Raw genomic sequence first — 19,291 nt, forward strand, 5'->3', positions numbered from 1 at the left:
TGACAGCAGAGGAGGTGATTGAACAAAACAGTTTAAGGGGGAAGTACACAGAAAACAGATGACAAGACATGTTTGGAGGACATGGGAATCAATATATGATGGAAAACCAGGATTGAGGAATATGGAAAGAAGAGTTAGGACAGTAAGCGTGGGATTTTAAACAGAGAAGCTGGACTGGAGCACTAAGATGGGCCTGACACTCTGAGGAGCATCAGGAGACATGAAAGAAGACAGCATACAGTGTAAGACATTGCTTTTTGCATCGTAAGTTACCGAGAGCTATAAGGACAAATTACTAAATCAAGCAAAAAAAATCTGGGCCTTCTGTAGTGCAGACGCAATATGCTGAGATGGTTAATTCTAGGTCTTGCGACGAGAGGAAGTGAAATGGTCTAAAATAACCCTAAAATTAGAAAAACCACAGAGCTTGTTAAAAATGCCCATGCGCGTTTTATTAATTAAAAACTAACAGTGCCAAGGTTAAACATGTCAAACAATTATAGTCTCTTTATATTCCATAAAATATTACAGAAAAGTTTATTTGTGTTTCAATAAAAAGACTACTGTCTTAGAATAGGCAGCTGACAGTATTTGTGCAGTTAATTGTTTGTGAATAAATTTAAAAAGACTACCACCTGCCCTGAAATTCCTTTTATAAAAATGAACTATTAAAAATGATTGACAAATTTTGAGTTAAAAAACTTAAAACATTCTCTATATTTAATTTCAACTTTATAATAGATTACAGGAAGATGCTTATGAAACAAATACAAACATTTGTTTCCGTACATGTCTTTATATGATAGACTTATAAGTATGTAAACAACTATATAATAAAAAGATTCCAAAGTCTGCCTGTAAGAAATCAGGCAAATTTTACCATAAGCAATAAATCATTCCAAACCTTCAAGACATTTTATATAGCTGCACCAACTGGCAGTAAACATTTGCCAAAAACTTTCAAATTCATATGTCCCAACATACAGTGAAAAGTATATAAACTTGATGGAATCACAATGGTAGATATAATTTAAGGGAAAATAAGTTCACAACAACATTTCTGGAATTTAACATGTAAAAAAGTAGGACGTATCTTTCTTGTTTGGTTCTTTGGACACTGCGTGATTAACAAAAACCACTACTACTAGCTCACTATCCCTCAAAAAGTGGCATAATCAAATACACTCCAAATAAATTGCCATTCAGTGTATTCATTTTCCAAAGAAGGATAGCTTTTTATTTCTCAATGATGTGTCTACATTTTCTTTAGCAAACTTTGCAAGAACATTTGGGGCAAAATCCATTTTCCTTCAAGTAAAAAAAAAAACAAACCCAAACAAAAAAACAACCAACAAACCAAAAACCCCTAAAACAAGAGTAAATAAAGGCTCTGCATTAACACACTGGTATCAAAAACACACATCCACACCACATTTAAAAATATCCTACATAAAACAATCCTTGTTTGCTTATTAGAGGTGCAATTTCTAAACTCAGAACTGCTTACCGATATTCTCCTTGAGGGATGGGGCAAGGTATTTGAGACACTTCTCCCTAGAACAATTTATTCCTGAAGCTTGCTGAATTTTAACAAAAAATAGTCTACAAGCAAAGGGCATCAGTCGTCATCATCGTTTTCATTAAAATCGTCATCGTCATCATCGTCATCCCCAACATAAGAAACTGGTGTTTCAACTCTGGAGCCACTGTACTGAGATCCATTGGAACTTGTAGCCAACATCCCGTCTCCACCATTAGAAAAGTCACTAAAAAAAAAAAAAACAATCACCAAAAAACAAGAGGCCAGTTGGCATTGCCTAATGATTTTTCCCAGTTTGCTGTGCTCTTAAATATAAACATATATTTATTCCATTCCTTTAATGAATCTGCCACTGCTACTTTATAAATTGTCTTTAATACATGTCTACGTTGTTTCTCAAAAGCAGAAACAGTTGAAGTAATTTTGAAATGGTTCTTATTAGATTTCTTTATGTTTAATATAAAGATGAAATCCTTTCACAGGCACCTTAGCAGTATCCCTTCCAGGCTTCTTCTAAAGTACATTTAGGGTTATGGCTACACAACTATCTAAGCCCTTTAATATTTTTATGTAGCACTGGACACTTTCATCAGAAGTGAGTAATGTTTTTCAGAAGCACTGATCTGATTCAAAGACCTGGAAAACTGAGGAATTAAGAGCTTCTCCTTAATTCCTTGTTATTACATGGCAAACTATCATTGCTACATGTGTTGTATTTGTAACTTGAAATTGTTTTCTTCCCATTATGCTCTTCTTTTCTAGTTTAAAAAAAACCAAAACAACCCAAAAAACCTCTTCGGCATCTCATATTTTTCCCTCTGTGAGACTATCCCTACACTGAAAATCCACCTCCTGGATCAGCAAGTAGATTTAGAGAGTATCCACTTTCTTACTTGAATGTGTTCTTTTTCCACCAAAAAAACCACACGTGTTGTGGACACGGTCTGAAATGTCTTGTTCCTAGATGAATTAACTCTATCAAGAAGTATTTTATTCTAATTGAGCCAGAACGCTGCTGCCTCCATCACTGTGTGCTATTTTGCCAATTTTTTCTATTGTTTACTTTCTCATAGTTCAATAAACTATTAAGCTTGGTCACAAATTCTTGACAAATTGTTTTCCTAAAAATCACAGAAATAGTATCTCCAACTTGAAAGACATTCAGCATTTAAAAATTGGTTTCGAAAATATGTTAGCTAGTCATTTTTTAATCCAGCTAATGCACATAATCAATCATGCACACTATTGTTGTACGGAGCTAATTCAATGGTTTGGAAGTCTATCATTACACAGAAGGAAACTGCAGGGGCACACTCTAGAAGCTCACAAGGAAAACATACCCACTATGACACTTGGAAGAGTTTCTGCTATTCTGTACACTTATTCAAAAAGAAGATATCTTATCTGTCTAACTGTAATTATACGACTTATAACAGATTCTCCATAATTATCTGCAGAAGCAGTTTCAAAAACAGAGTGTGGGGGGGCAAAAATATGATTATCCTTGTGTTCCCGTGAACTTTGAAAGTACAAGCCCAAAAACCTTTCTCCCCTCTTTTTGATAAAAATGGAACTGAATTCATAACTTGAGTATTCTAGTAAGACAAAGAAACTGGGATGAATGCATTGGTAGCAGCATCTTAAGTCTTCCGCAGACTTTAGAGAGCTTGCTAAATAAATTTACAGCTCTCATGTGCCTTGGCAGCAATTTTTGGTACCAGAAAAGCTACACATCTTGTAGTTTCCTATTGCCATGAGTATTTGTATATGTAGTGTAACTAAACAATTTGTCACTCTCTTTTTCCAACCTCATAAGAAACAAAAGTGGCAAGAGCTCTTGTGCTTCTCACTAAGATAATGAACCACAGTCAGTCTCTGGTGTTCTACTGGCCTGAGGCTGGCAGTGGCCTGTTCAAATTTCAGTCTTAAAAATATATGTGCTCTTTTCCACTACCACCTTATCACAGAAGGAACCTTAGTGAAAACATAGGATTTTACGTATCGTGTAAGTAGTACTTCTCTAAAAATATTTTGGCAGTATTCTCACTCAAGCTTTGGTTCCCCAGCACAAAACAGGCAGAATTCCCCACACATTTCTGGGCAGCAGGAACGGGCTGGAGCAAAAAACATGCTCCTCACCACTGCTAGTCACACACATGCCTGAGCTTAACTGTTGCCCTTGCAAGCTCTCTGTTTTTTCCCCTTTCCATTAAAATAAACCTATAGTCTACAAAAAGGGTGTATTTTTTTAAAAGCTTTAAAAATGTAATTGCATTAGCCTTTTAAAGTAAGCTAGACACTGTATCTTTAAAAGGACATCCTTCCAGCTCTGATGGAAGAAAGATGGGTGAGAAGAATCTACTCAAAGACTATCTTCAGAGAAAAAGAATAAAGCTGTATTTCCTGATCTGAAAAAAATCCCATCAATATAGGAATTTTGCCTTTAAACACAAATGTCTTAAGAAATGTCCTAAAAATTAGGACTTAGAATCATAAAATAGTTTCAGTTGGAAGGGACCTTCAAAGATCATCTAGTTTTAAACAGAGAGTAGGTTTAGACTGGATATAAGGAAGAAATGGTTTACAATGAGGGTGGTGGGACACTGGAACAGGTTACCCAGAGAAGCTGTGGATGCCCCATCACCAAAGTGATCAAGGTCAGGTTGGATGGAGCCTTGAGCAACCTGATCTAGTAAAAGATGTCCCTGCCCATGGCAGGCAGGGTAGACTAGATGATCTTTGAAGATCCCTTCCAACCTAAACCATGCTGTGATTCTAAAATTGCCCAGATTGGCTTAGTTGTGTGACATGTACAACAGAAATTTTACTGACTTTTCAGATAAGGCTAAGTGTCTGGACACAACAAAAACAACTGGTAGAAAACGCACACTTTTGCAGATAATTTGTTCAGCTATCAGCTTGCTCCACTTGAATATTTGTTAACAATGTTAAATATTTCAATGATATTTGACTCATTTCACAGCTTAGGAGAGCTCACAGAAGGACATCTTGTTGATTAACACACCAGCAAAAAGCTAGCAAGTAGTGACTACACAAGGAAAACTGTCCTGTATAGCAAGACAAAAATAGTAGTTAAGTTCAGAAATTACACTGTCCACACACAACGTTCAATGAAAGTTAGGGTTTATCGCTCTACCAGCTTCTGATGCTGTTTAAAACCCAAAGACCAAAATCTGGTTTTAAGTTAGACACTAATGACCAAGAGAGAATCTTGCCCCCATTTCATCTTTGGGGAAGTATCTGTTTTCTTGTCACAAATTCAAAACTGAACAAAAATAATACAGTCAAGATTAACACTAGTCTGATCTATTTCTTTTCCACTATACAGAAAAATATTTTTTAATGACACCAGCAAGAACCAGCAGTACTCAAGTAAAAGCGATGTCTGAGGATAAACTTAAACACATATCCACACCCCATTTAATCAGAACAGAACTTGTTTCATGAAGTATTCAGTCTCTGATTAAATTTCTTTGATGATCAGATTTTAAAAACTAATGGATAATTTCATCTCACCTGGCTGAAAATCTTGTGCCATTTGATGCAGAACCTGACGAAGATGTGACATATACACTGCTGATTGATCCCTGAGCCATTTCTGTAAAACAAACAAGACTTATTTCAAGAATACTTCAAAACACGCTCATCTAATTAAGTGGAAACGCTGAATCCTTTTAAAACCCAGAAAAGGAGTCTTGCTACCAAAACAACAAAACATATTGATGTACTATATCCAAAACAGAGTAACTAAAACCCAAGAAGCTAGCATAACAGCAAAAACTTCAAAGCACATTAAAAAAACATTTTATTTTGATGTCTTCAGTATTCTCATATAATGAAAATTATAAACCAACATAAAATGAAGCCATGACCGTGTTTGCGTTTCCTACTGTTTGCCTTTGCAGGTGGATCAACTATAAATGCTGTCCTCTTAAAAAAATTACACACTGCAAGTATCTACTTGTATGGGCTAACGCAAAATGTGGTTCTGGGAAGAGCAACAGCCCATCCTCTATGAATCTCTGTTATTTGTTCCCTAAGCTAGACTAAAAATCCCATCTATTTGAGAATCTGTTAGAAATATTCACCGCAAACCAGGGGAAATTAACTGATCTTAGATATTTTCATCTTTTTCCTTAGTCCCGTATTAAGCAGGAAAATAAAACAACTCTACTTGGAGTAACTAACCTGTCACATATGGTTCCAGAGCTTTGGGAACCAAACTTCTTGCAATTTTTAGGTCCTCTGCTGAACAGCTTCCAGATTCTAGCCCACAAGCCATTCCCATTCGTTTTAGTACTTCTATATCATCATGAATTTCAAAAGTATTGTCAAAATTAAATAGATATTCAAACCTGGAGAGGAAAAGCATCTCAATTAGCTTCAATCACTTCAACTACTTTTCCAGTTTCAGGAATCACAGCATTTCAAAAGCTTGATACAAAGTGCTAGTGACATATCACATTAAGCAATCAAATTTTTCAAAATGTATGTATTTGATAGCAAGCAACTAAAACTGCAATTATACACACTATGTAAGTCATTAACAGATTTAACAGATACAGATTTTTAATTAAACGTGTTGCATGTTTGCTAATCATTTCTTTAATCCCACTCCTCTGTCTACTGTGTAATTTTTAAAAACGTTTTTAAACTTTTATTAGTAAGCCAATAGTGCAAGTAGCAACCACTACTAAATTCAGCGTTTACTTCACAGATGAAAACCCTAGCTTTTTGAACCAAAAGTACAGAACAGCAGTTCTGAAAGCAAAACCATTTTCAATTCTGCTGGCTGCATTTCATCATGTCAAAGCCAAAGGAAAACAGTGCTTCCTGAAGTACAACACAAAATTTCAGCAGAGCTGCCTTATGTTGCTTTTAACATCTCTAGTCAGTAAGTCTTATATAAGTTATTAAATGTGAACACAATTATTCTATTTATTAAAAAGCTCTACAAAACTGTGTTTCTATTCAACATGACTAAGTTTTACCTGTCTGAAATGCATATTCTCAATCTACAAAAGGCACAAATAAACTTACTTGTATTTCCTTTTAACAAATCTAGATGAACGCATCGGCATGGATGTAAAACTCATAGCTGTACTAAACAACAAACAGAAAACTCTGTTAACTCACTTGTCATTTGAAATACTGCAGTCAATCACTGTCTTCTTGCTGGTGTTCACAATGATAAATGGCAAATGGATGACAGAGTTGGAAGGTGGCGGTCGATTTGCCTGTTGTTCTGCCTGACGGTTTCGCTGAACGAGGTTCTTGAAGGCAATTTGCTAGAAAAAGCAACAGTGATATGAAAGCATTAATTAAACCTTTAAAAATCCTGTAAACAAAAAAATCCCTCAGATAAAGAATATCAGCAATGGTCGTGGCAAGTAAACGCAGAAAACGAGAGAGAGTGTTCACCATATTCCTGCATGTTAAGATGCAAGAACAGACACAAATGGTGGTATTGAAAAATACAATACAGTAAAACTTAACTGAGAAAAAAAAATGCCCATTCTAATAACTACATCAGGACAGTTCCTTATACAGGTCTTTGACATAAGGAAGAGATAACAACGATTGGAAAAATAATGTTCTTATAGTATCCTTCTTCCACTCTCTTTACTATCCCCTGCTAGCTACTGCACTCCACAAGAACAGACGAATAATTAATACTGTATTTTTGCTGAAATTATGTGCTAAAAACCAGTTAATGTCTGAAATTAGGTACCTGAATTACTCAGCTAAGATTAGTGACTTAGATACTCTCATGTTATGAAAACTGCTTTTCGGAATGAAATATTCATAGTTTAAAGATTAGCTAGTGTAAGAACTAAAAACTCAAGCTAACTATAAAAACTCAAGTTATAAATCTTACAGTAAGCCATCAAACTAAGAAAGAGTATTCTTCTTCTCATAGAATCAAATCCAGAGCCAACATAGAGGATAATGAAAATCAGGGAGCTGTTGAGATTGCTGTCCCACAGCTGTACTTTCTGTCTGCATACTCTCCCTGAGATTCTCATCCCTCCTGCATAGGTAATGCAACTACTAAGGGACACATTCCGGTGAACCAGCAGCACAGTGACTTAGGGGATACACTGCTGCTTCTCCCAGTGTGCTAGGGGTCATCAGGGAAGGAGTTCAGTGACTGTTTCACAGCAGTTAAGTCACCTAGACAGCAGGGACAACAATGTCCAAGAAAGGCAAGACACAGAGCATTATGAGATGACTTCCACAGTCACATAATTTTATCTGTGGACTCTAACATAGAAAAACTTTCTAGATACAAGAACTGGATTGGACAATTCAGAGGGTATGGTGTGAATTACAGCTTCTGTCAGCATAAATCCTATTTAAACACACTTGAAATTACAAAAGAATTAATCATAACTCATGGAATGTTGCTGGCTTCCCAAATAGCAATGGCCAACAGCACAGTAACAGCTCAACTACAGTGCTAAATTAAAACTGTATACACATCCGGAAATTCACCTCGAGTCTTAGAAGTTTCCCATCACTTACTGGGATAAATCAACAGGAATACAGATATAAGTTACCTTGCCCTATAGACAAGAGTACCTTGACTGTACCTGTAGAATGAGTTCTTGTAGTTGAGACTGTTTTTGCTTTATTCTTTCAAGTCTTCTCTGTTTCTCCACCTTAAGACAGAAAAAGGATTGGTTAGTTTGTTGGTTTTAAATACCATTTTGTATCAGTATTTTCTCCCCTTAAAATCATTTCAATACCAGAGAACTGGAGGTAGGAAGTATGACGTCAATCATTAAGGTTTCTGCAGATAATTTAGAGATCTAACGACCAAGTCTCACATCAGTACTACTACTACTCTAACAAAGAGCAGAATTAGAACACTGGGGAATAAAGTATAATATATTGGGGAGAGTGTAAAAACATCTTTGCAAACAAGTTACATCTCAAAGAATTATCCAAGTTGTCTCAAGGAGGCAAGAGCATGTGGACCACAGGGATCCACTTGATGTAGTGTATTGATACTGGAAGTATTGGAGAAGATCCACCAAAGATGCTTAAAGAAATGAAGCTGCTATGGAGCCAAAGGTTAAGTCCCCATAGTATTAAATACATACTATTATTCAAATTATAGAGAATTAGAATAATGGAATGAACAGCAAGGTGACGGAATCTGCTGAAAATGCTGGGTTATCTAGCATAGTAAAAACAGAGCTCACCACAAAGCACACTAGAAGTGTCTTGTAACATTGAGTGATGACATCATCACAATTAATTTTGGTAAAGGTGATGTAGTATGTGTGAGAAAACATAATGCCATTCATGCAAATTTTAGAAAGGAAATTACATTTAGTAGAGATCTTAAATTACAGTATCTACAAAAACCATCAGCTCAGCACAACACAGCAGCAGCAAAAAAAAAAAAGAATTATTAGGCAAGGAACAGAGAACAAAACAGAAATTATCACTACATCAGTATATGAATCCAGAACGTTTACACCTTGAATTCTGTAGGGCTGGTGTTCCTATTTCAAAAAGACCACATAAAAGAGCAATCAGGATAATCAATGGTACAGAGCAGATTCCTATTTTATTCATTATTCACTTGTATGGACCCTACAGAAAGGAGAATGAACTAATCAGAGACAACATGGGAGATATCTGTAAAATCATGAATAAGAGAAAGTCAGGAAGGAATAAGCAGGTCGCTATCAATTCCAATTAGAAAAAAAATCTGAGGTTATCAACTAAATACAGTATGTTCAAAAACAAATGAAAGGTATTTCATGAGAAGTTCATCATGCACCTGAAACTCGCTGTCACAAAAGACTCAACGTTACAAACAAACTTTGTATGAAGTAAATATTTGTGGAAGAAAAATTAATTGAGGGCTATTAAACAGAAGGATACTGTATCTGTCTCAGGTTACGCCTGAACCACTAGTTCCAGGAGAAAACAACACTAAATACCTTCTCTAATCTTAGAATCCTTCCTAGGTAACTCCTACTGTCAGGCAAGATACTGGATAGAAAGACTGCTAGTCTGAACATCAACTTTTGCTCTTAGGTCCTAAAAATATGCAACTAACAAGAAAACGACTGGAATTAGAAATTCACGTGAATGCAGTTTTCTATTTGTTTTCCGTGAAAGAAACCCAGAGGTGTACATAGTTGAAAAAGCTGCTGAAAGATGTGATGTTATATCATATTAAAAAAAAGGTAGAACCTGTTCTTATAAGTTAGCATTAGAAACTAAGTCAAATAACCATCTCCCACAAAAAACTTGACATGACTCAAATAAGATATTTTCCTATCACATACACGTAAACCATGTTGCTTTCTCTATTACTTCAAGATATAGACCTTATTAATTGCCCCACACTCTTTTTTTTGCATTATCGGGACATACTTTACCAAATCTAATATTCTAATTTACACACAAAGTACAAGTTTAAAAAAAGACTTAAAATACTAAATACTTGATGGTGAACACCTCAAACTCCTATGTTCCCTTATAAATTATTTGGCTTGATTTTTCAACAGCTTAAGTGCAAAGCTACGCAATATTAAATGGAATAGTAAAAAGTTTATTACACTTGACAATTTCACAAATTAAACATTAGCCTCCACAAACTCATTAAAAAGAATCTTATTGCAAAACTTGTCAAGGAATGTCACTAAAAATTTAAATGCCAATAGAGCTTGCGGAAATAGGAGGTAGAATACTCATGAAGCAATAATGGGGAAAAAGAGGGATCCTGCAATTTCTTCAAGCAAGCTCAACACATGCTAGGATTTTTGCTATTTTCATCATTATATCACACTTGTGGCTCAATTATTCAATGGTTAACAGAACTCTTTCCTCCTCTTGTGACATCCAGTCAACAAGTTTGCACTTTGACATCAGAAGTTCCCATTGTTCCCATCTTAAACACATGAACCTTCACTGTGCATTATTACATTTTAAGTTGCTTTTTTTACTTCAGTTATTATCAGTCATGGCATCAAACCCAGCTGAATGAGCCACGCTTCTTTTTCTCTTGCTCCAACATTACTGGCAATACCACACTTTGTGAGGCAGATCCAAAGAGATCTGCTTTCAAAAGCCCCCCAGCTAGCTGGTTGAGCACACAGCACTGTCAACTTCACCCTCTATACTCATCCTATTATTTGTGCCCCACTTACCCCTCTTACCTTAACTAATAAATTTCACTCAGGATGATAAATAATTCATTAGAAATCATATTGATTCGCTGCTCTATATTTTCTTCATTTAGATGGCAATTACAGTACTAACTGAAAAATCAATTATCACTATCAAACAAAAATCTCCACAGAATTAGCTCTTTGTAGATAAGATTCCAATTTTTTTTTTCTTTCCAATTTGTCACGTTCTACACTTATTTTTTCAGTGCTGCTGAAGGGAATGTAGACTTATTAATAACAAATACAAAGTCTCATTCTATTCTGGTAAAGTGAATTGACTTGAGTAAACCTCGGTAACTTTTTTTATCCTGCAAATCTCAGGATTCTCATTAAAAAAAAAAAAGCTGTCCAGAACTCATTAATGCCTTTCAGTATAAAACATTTTACTTCTTACCTAAGCCATGCAGTAAAAAAGCTTGATGTGTTCATGTAAGACAAATGTCAAAAATACATATGACCTACAGCAACAAAGAAGGAGTGCTGCATATATATGCTGATCTACATGCAGCATCTATCATCACAGATGTATTTGGCATTTAGAGAAAACCATCTTCCTGACTCTTGAAGCACCACTATTGCAATGTTGGAAATATTCATTCATCTTCAGTCTGATTGACTTCCACTCAGAACAGAACCATTTCATGTGGACTCTAAAAGCTGTGGCAGAGCTGTATTTTTTACACAGAAGAATTCATATATTCAAGCAATCTGGAAGTTTAAATGTGTGTTCTGTAAATACAAATAAAATTTCAAAAAACTCAAAAGGGATTACGCTATTCTACCTTGCTCTCTCAGACCACATGCCCATGTTGGATCAGAACATATAAAAGCTATCAACATTTACTCAAACACAAAGCCATTGTGAGTTTCCTAATACATATACCTCTAAATTCTGACATTCCTGAGCCGAGTTAGTAGGTAGACCAATCCATTTGATTTCCTTCTTCTCCTTAGAGATAATGTTCATGGCCATAAGGACATTTAAGGCATCATAGACACGTCGTCTAATGTTCTTCTGGTCATAGGCCTGCTGTAGACATAGTGCATTAATCAAAAACATACCTGTGACAAAAATATTTGAAAATAAACATATTACAGTAAATGGCTAAACTCAGGTAGTGTCTGAACTGTTTCATTTAGCAGTAGGAAAGAAATACAAGAGTCTCAAAAGAAATTTCTCTTCCCCCATTCAGTTCACATGTCATTGACCTCCCATATACTTACTGATTCATTTGGTGAAATGTGATTATCAGTGGTACTGAATTCTGCAACCAACTCGTCTGCCACCTCATTGTATGAGGTGGTTCCTTTTCTTTGTACCTTCTCACAAACCTTCATAGAGAAATGACGTAAACCCTTGCCATTCTTCTCTCCTTTTTTGTTCCGCTTCCTAAATATACGTATAATATATATTTTAAGAAGATTTGAACTCTGGAATATTTAATGTCTCTTTTTCAAATACAAGCACACTGCTGCAAAAACCAAGCCTTCCCTTTTGTTCTGCATCTCTCCCCTTTCCCCTGTAATTTTCCCCATAATTAACAATTCTAACATCTTGATGCTGAAACACAGTACAAATGCATCTTTTTGGCAACTCTGCTAGCTCCACTAGCAGATAATAAGTTAACAATAGGGATATTCCTTGAAGAAGTCAGTATATAAAACCTTCCAGTCTTCAAGACAAGAGGTATGGGGGGTTAGATACCAAACTATGAAAAGTGAATTACAGAAAATAATGTTTTTGGAGATTTTTGTTGTGTTTGTTTTATTTAAATTGCCCATCTAGTTTGACCACAAAAAATCAGATTCATTAAGCACTGTTTCACTTAAATTCAATAATCACTGAACAGAGTCTTATACTGGTTAAACGCATTAAACTTTACACTACTACTAAAACACCGATTTGCAGTTATACAGTATGTGAAGTTGTAACAAAGTTTTAACAGATACAAGTATAGTAGTTTTCTGCTTATCTTTCAAATAAAAAGTTCCCTGTAACTTGAGGAAAAATGTAAGTATGAACAAAATTAGTATCAATGATGGAACCTCTCAATTCTCTACATCTCATTTCACTGTATAATTCCAAGGTAGAAATCTATTTATGTTAACAAGATACTGATGATAAATTTCGTTTTAAAGCAACTACATTTAACAAGGGACCCTTAAAAAAAAGCTTGCATGAGAAAAGAAACAAAAAAAATGCATTAATTGCATCTAATACTTTTTTCCAGTAAGAACTACATTCTTATTTCAAATGATACTTCGGGATACATTTGTTCAATCTGAAATGTTCTTTATTTTTTGGAAATATATCAAAAAAACCAGAAATGCCAAATTAAAACCTAAATCAAGTCAGATGAATTCCTGTGTATTTTAGAAGCTAAATTCTCTAACGGTAAGTAACGTGAGATTATCCATCAGTGTTTACAGGAAATATTCTAGTTGTTTTTATGACAAATGAGGGCGCATTCATTCTTGTGTGACTATGCCTGGTTTTAGTACAGTATACTTTCATGTTGACGTGTTCTTGATGGAAAGGTAAATAGACCGTGTCTCTCACACTGCTAGCCTGAAGAGTACATACACTATCACAACGAACACTTAAAACAATTAATCCTTTGCAACTTTTATTTTGCTCACCCAGCAGACCACGGCGAAGAATCTGCAGTCTGGTTCTGTGATACAAAATGTGTGTTAGGTGTATGTGGACTTCCTACCAGGATAGTATTTGGCGCTGAAGGTCTCTGAGGTGTACCAATAACCTACAATAAAGATAAAATTATTTAGAAAATGACTATGAGTATTCAAAGATATCTAGATGCTGCATTATTCAAATTATGCATTACCCAGACATGGATAATGCTTGTCTACCTACTTTATTAGATGCATTAATTTTATACACACTAGCATAAAAACCTTCAGATAACATACTATGTAGTTAAGAGCACTACCTAAGTAATAAGCATTTATATTTATTCTTCTTAAGTGAGCTTTTCATGCTTGCTGGATTTCTTAGTACTGTCCTACACTAACTTAGACAAGATCAAAGCGCATACATACCTACCCTCCAAAAAAGAAAAAAAAGAAAAAAAAGAGTAAATAAAAAGGCCAAATTCTTTCCTGCAGTTAGTCTCTATTACTGCACAGTCAAAACGAAAATACAAGTATGTTAGAGGTGAGGAAGAGTAAGGGTCAACTTTCTTTATCACTGCAGTGAGACCAATTTAGGCAGAACTATCCCATTTGAAACATGTTAGGAGCACACATTCAGCTGAACACGGTGTTCCAGCTTACAGGTAAGTAGTCCTGAAGATGTGCTAATTTGATTGTAAGTAATACACACGCTGATTCATACACAGAGCCATGCTCTCCTGATCTGTGAAACCAGCTGAAGCAGAACTCCCACTTTTATAGATGACTTTTTTTAACCTCTGAAATGTTATAAATGCAACTTTCTAGAGAATGAGTATTTAGGAAAACAAAATGATACTGTACAGGTTTGTTTTGCAGAAAGATATGCCTACTTTTTGAGGGTACATGTACTTCCCACCAGAAAACAGTAGGTTGCATCCCTGACATCAGGTAAGTGAAACAAACATCAAATCAACCTACACTCATAATGACCTACAAGCTTCCTATATTTTCCTGCAGCCACATTATGCCTCACCAACGAAAGGCTAAGTTTCTTCCTCAGGCTAGCTTCAATAATTTTGTCTCAACAAGAATAAAAGAAAAAAAATGAAAACCCAAAATGAACCATTTTATGTATGAAAGTTAAAATGAGCTAAAATTCGCATAACCCTTACATGTAGAATGCAAGAGGCAGTCTAGTGACTATTAGATGTTTGTTTGTCCTTCCAGGCAGCTGAAATCAACAGCTATATTTCTTTGCAAATACTGTCTTTTTATATGATGCCACCTTTCTGAGTAGTTAACATACAAGTCTGTTACATCCACTCCTGACAGCTGGAAAATCTTAGGTCCTCCTCCCCTTCGCAGTAGCTTACTTCCATACTCAAAATGTTTCTGATTCTTATGTAAAGTCAATTGATCTCCCCTACTACTTCCCATAACCAAAAATTTTGATTGTGGGAAACAGAATGAGGATAAGGGATGCCAAACAAGCACAGGACGTATGTGAACCAGCTCACTTTTTCCTAATGAAAAAAAATACTATCAGTTCTGCTATTGACTGGTCTCAAAAGACTGCAAAAACCACGCGTTTGCTATTCAAGTAATGTAGACAATACAGAGGACAGAGGAAAGCTGTTTGCCAGTTTTTATTCTCTAGGATGCAGCTACAGAGGACTGAAGAGATGATTCAACATCTTGCTTGCAGAGGCTAAAATTAGAGGGTCCTACTCTGTTCTCTAGCTTCCCAACTCCACAAACAGCCCCACCATCACTCTGCTGCCACATTTAGAATCTGTATGACTGTGTAGTAAAATGAAAGCCAAGCCAGTACAGGAGAGGGGGTGGAATTAAAGCTGGGAGAAAAACCATTTGGCAGCACTAAGCCCTGGACATGTACTGCACTCAGTTGTGTCCTGAAATACTCAACCGTACAAAGGAATAAATGGAAAGTTGTACAAATTCACAGGCTCGGTTCTAGAGCGGAAACGTGAAGTCTGTTTAATACATTCAAAACCTGCTCTGTGTTCCCATTCTAACTCACAAAAGTCTGCAAACTAGCCAGAACTACATGCTTTAATGCATCACTATTAAGGAAGACCTTAAGGTCTAGAAGAATTTTCTAAGGAATTACTTAGTATTATTTGCTCTTTAATAGAAATGTTAATGCCCATAACTTTTACTTACAAGTTCATAAACAACCCTGACTTTGAATGAAAAGGGCATTAATATAAATAGTTAACCAGTATCAAGTCACCAGGAACATCCTAAAACAAAACCTTACAGATAGAATTAGAGGATGGTTTTAGCAAAAACAGAGGGAATGGTGAAGGGGAAGAGGGAGGAGCAAAAACAGAAAAAGAAGCGTCTGTTGTTTCTCTAAATTTTCCTCATTGCAGAAGCGAAACAAGATTACAGTTAGCTCCTTAAGAGTAAGATCAGGACAACAGAGAAGAACAGCAAGACAATCCACAGAGTCCACCCCACTGTACTCCACAGAAAAACTTATATAGGGACAGTATTCAGAAATCAGACTACCCGAGCAAAGCACACCAGCTCAGAAAATTAGGTACTTCAGTATTAAAAAACTTGTTTTACCACTCAAAGGTTAGAAAGTTGAGCAGGGTCACAAGTCAGCTCCTCAACTCTGCTCCCCCCAAGAGTAATTTGCTCACTGGCAGAAAATTCATATCCTCTTAATTTTCAAGGTTCTAGAGGGTTTTTTTAATATAGTTATTGCTATCCTTCAGAATTCTAATGTCAACCGAAATTTACCCAAATTTTCTCTCTATATTTACACAAAATAAAACCTCCATCCCTTTAGTTACATACAACTAAGCATCTGATTTTGTACTAATAATGGCCAATACAAATATTCTGAGACATGCCCTTTATTTCACAAATAAATCATTGCTAAAATGTTAAGAATAAAACCTAAAAGTGCTAAAAAAATAATGACTGCAAACTTGAATTTCTCACAGTAATCATACTAACAAAACCACCATTAAGAGTAGCTATTATTTCAGAATCATATTTAAAATGAAAGAATTGTTTAGTTTAGAAAAGACCTTTAAGATCATCAAATGCAACTGTTAGCCTAACACTGCCAAACCATGTCTCTAAGTGACACCTGCAGGGATGGTGACTCCACCACTTCCCTGGGCAGCCTGTTCCAATGCCTGACAACACTTTCCAGGAAGAAAATTTTCCTAATATCCAACCTCCCCTGGCACAACTTGAGGCCATTTCTTCTTGTCCTGTCACTGGGAGAAGAGACCAACTCCCTCCATGCTACAACCTCCTTTCAGGTGGCTGCAGAGAGTGATAAGGTCTCCCCCTCAGCCTCCTTTTCTCCAGGCTGAACAGCCCCAGTTCCCTCAGCTGCTCCTCATCAGACTTGTGCTCCAGACCCCTCACCAGCTTTGTTGCCCTTCTCTGAACTCACTCCAGCACCTCAGTGTCTTTTCTATAGTGAAGGGCCCAAAACTGAACAACACAGACTTCGAGGTGCATCCTCATCAGCACCGAGTACAGGGGGACGATCACTTCTCTAGTCCTGCTGGCCACACTATTTCTCCACATGCTGTTGGCCTTTTTGGCCACCTGAGCATGCTGCTGGCTCATATTCAAATAACATTACCATGTAAAATTAATCATAGAGTATATAGATGAGGACTCATCAATTTAAACTTGTAACGGCAGGCACAATAATTTATATGTACATAAACATTGTTGAAAGTCTAAAAAGGCATCATCAGATAATCTGTAATTTAATTATTATTGTGTGGTTTTGGTACTTAAAGATTTTGCAGGTTACCTGGAGGAATATTTCATTTTCAATATTAAACTCAAGCATGTACACAGTCTCAAAATAATTCCCAGAAGGGACCCGCCCCTCTATGCCATTATGGCCTATGATCTATAGTTAAAACATTCTCCTCCTACTGCTGGTTACTCTTTTTAAATTAAAAGAACGCCTAAATTGTCTGAATTTCCTTGTTTGGAAATGTATTGATAGAACACTGCCTAATGAAGGAGTAATTTCACTCAGTTAAACTCATTTTGCTACACTCTAACTTCAAAGTGGCTGCTGGAAGTAGTTAATTCACCACCACTGCTGGAAATAAAGCAGAGTGAATGATCTGCAATTATACAGACATTTCATTATTCAATAATCTTCAGTCTGTCTCAGTCTCTTCAAACTATGTGAAGCTCAAGACTTAGACATAGTGATACTGGATCTGCAATTCAATTAAGAAGAGAGGAGGAGGTTTGCAGATTTTTGTTGTCTTTGTTTCCCTCTTCAAACTGACAGCTATACCAGAGCAGCTATCTGAGCATGGTAACAGTGTCGAAATAGAGCTAAGAAGCAGTCATACAGATATAGCGTCTACTACAGAGGGACTAGACCGTCACAATCTTTGTGCAGTTAAAGTGGTATGGTTTACAGATTCCAGGTAGCCACAGTTATAAAACACTCCTTAGATCTTAGAGTTGGGAAACGCAGATGGAAACTGCTTTCCTATCAAGAAACCCAAATATTAGATATGCCATTTCGGTTGCTTTTCCAGAAGATTAATTGAGACCAACTCTTCTCAGATCACCAAATTTTCATTTTGATCACTATAAATGTGACTTCTTGCAAACTATGTATTATCCATTGCACTAGACTCTTTGAAACCTCTAATTTCAAGATCACAGTAAGTGTTTATGCAAAAGGATATCTAAATTAACCACTAAGAAATGTAGCCCTGTTTTCAATTTTGTTTCACCTAACTTCAATCTCAACAAAAAAGTGCTAATGGACTTCATTTACTTTTCCCTATGCCAGATTTCAAAGCAGAACCTGAAAGAGACAGTGTTTTTAAGTGGCAAGACTAGCAGAAGAAAAAGCCACCTGAATATTCCGGTATCTGCATGTTGATTTGACAGTCATCTTTGCATTTCTTTAAGCAAAAGAACATCTGTTTTAACATAAGTCTATTAAAATTAGAAAGAAGCTTAGATTATCTGCCCATGACAAGTGATACAGACTATCAAGCTACAAGTCAGACTTTACAGTATGTGTACACAATAGTAAAAGCAATAAAAAACCCACAAAGTCTCCTTACCACTTGTTGTGCAATGTTGACATTAGACTGTCCGAATGTTTTTGGCAGGAGCTGTTTTCCAAGGGTATTTACTGTAGAAGGATGAACAGCCAGTAGAGAAACAACTCCTAAAACAAATAGAAGTAGATAGCTTCAGGTCAGCCACGTTGTATTATTTTAGCAATTCCAGTTTCATCTATACTACCAACGTGTATTAACAGAAACTAGCTCTGAACTGCACAGAGAATCAATATAAATGTATCATTTACACATTTGAAGCTAAAAAAGAAACTAAAATTAAATTATGTTCTCTCAAACTTTGTCCTGTTTAACCTTATAGGCCAATTGTCTAGTACGAACTTGTTTTAATTCCTTGTACTCCCAATTTTTCTCTCAAAACAGGGTTTTAGAGGTAACAGACAGAAAGTATAATCCCCTCCTATCCTTATCCTTTGTGATTACTGAAATATTTTCCCACACCCCCTGAAAAACATACGCAACACTCCAGCATATGACATACCCTTTTGAAGCATGCTGGTCTACAGGAGATAAAATTTGATTAGCACAGGCTTTTCCAAGAGAATATTTCCAGCTTTGCTCTAAGTGCCCCCTCCCAGCTGAAGGCAGGAAATTAAGGAACAAGTCTTCAAGAATCCAATAGCCAAGCAAAATACATGAACACAGTAGTCCAACCCTGCAGGGAAAGCTGCTCTCTCAATGTTCATGAGCCATTCACAATCACCACTGATAGGTAAGCAAGTCTTAAGCCACATAAAACAAAACTTCAACTACAAAAATATTCAAGCCAGATATCC

The 19,291-nt window shown here is 36.1% G+C and overlaps 1 protein-coding gene across 4 annotated transcripts in view; it reads right to left on the reverse strand.

The window, feature by feature from the left end:
- Window positions 1-443: 443 nt before the first annotated feature.
- Window positions 444-19,291, reverse strand: part of TFDP1 (transcription factor Dp-1) — a 46,150-nt gene continuing 27,302 nt past the window's right edge. For 3 of the 4 annotated variants that reach the window (XM_065627080.1, XM_065627079.1, XM_065627081.1), the window contains exons 4-12: window positions 18,498-18,604; window positions 13,396-13,517; window positions 11,980-12,145; window positions 11,639-11,785; window positions 8,155-8,223; window positions 6,698-6,849; window positions 5,750-5,916; window positions 5,078-5,159; window positions 444-1,766 (exon numbers count right to left, since the gene is read on the reverse strand). In XM_065627080.1, coding sequence (XP_065483152.1) covers window positions 1,619-1,766; window positions 5,078-5,159; window positions 5,750-5,916; window positions 6,698-6,849; window positions 8,155-8,223; window positions 11,639-11,785; window positions 11,980-12,145; window positions 13,396-13,517; window positions 18,498-18,604 — 1,160 coding nt within the window. In that variant the 3' untranslated portion in view covers window positions 444-1,618. The remainder of the gene's footprint in view (window positions 1,767-5,077; window positions 5,160-5,749; window positions 5,917-6,697; window positions 6,850-8,154; window positions 8,224-11,638; window positions 11,786-11,979; window positions 12,146-13,395; window positions 13,518-18,497; window positions 18,605-19,291) is intronic. The other variant, XM_065627082.1, reaches the window with a different exon arrangement.

The sequence above is a fragment of the Caloenas nicobarica genome, chromosome 1 (assembly GCF_036013445.1).
Source record: "Caloenas nicobarica isolate bCalNic1 chromosome 1, bCalNic1.hap1, whole genome shotgun sequence".
Taxonomy (NCBI): domain Eukaryota; kingdom Metazoa; phylum Chordata; class Aves; order Columbiformes; family Columbidae; genus Caloenas; species Caloenas nicobarica.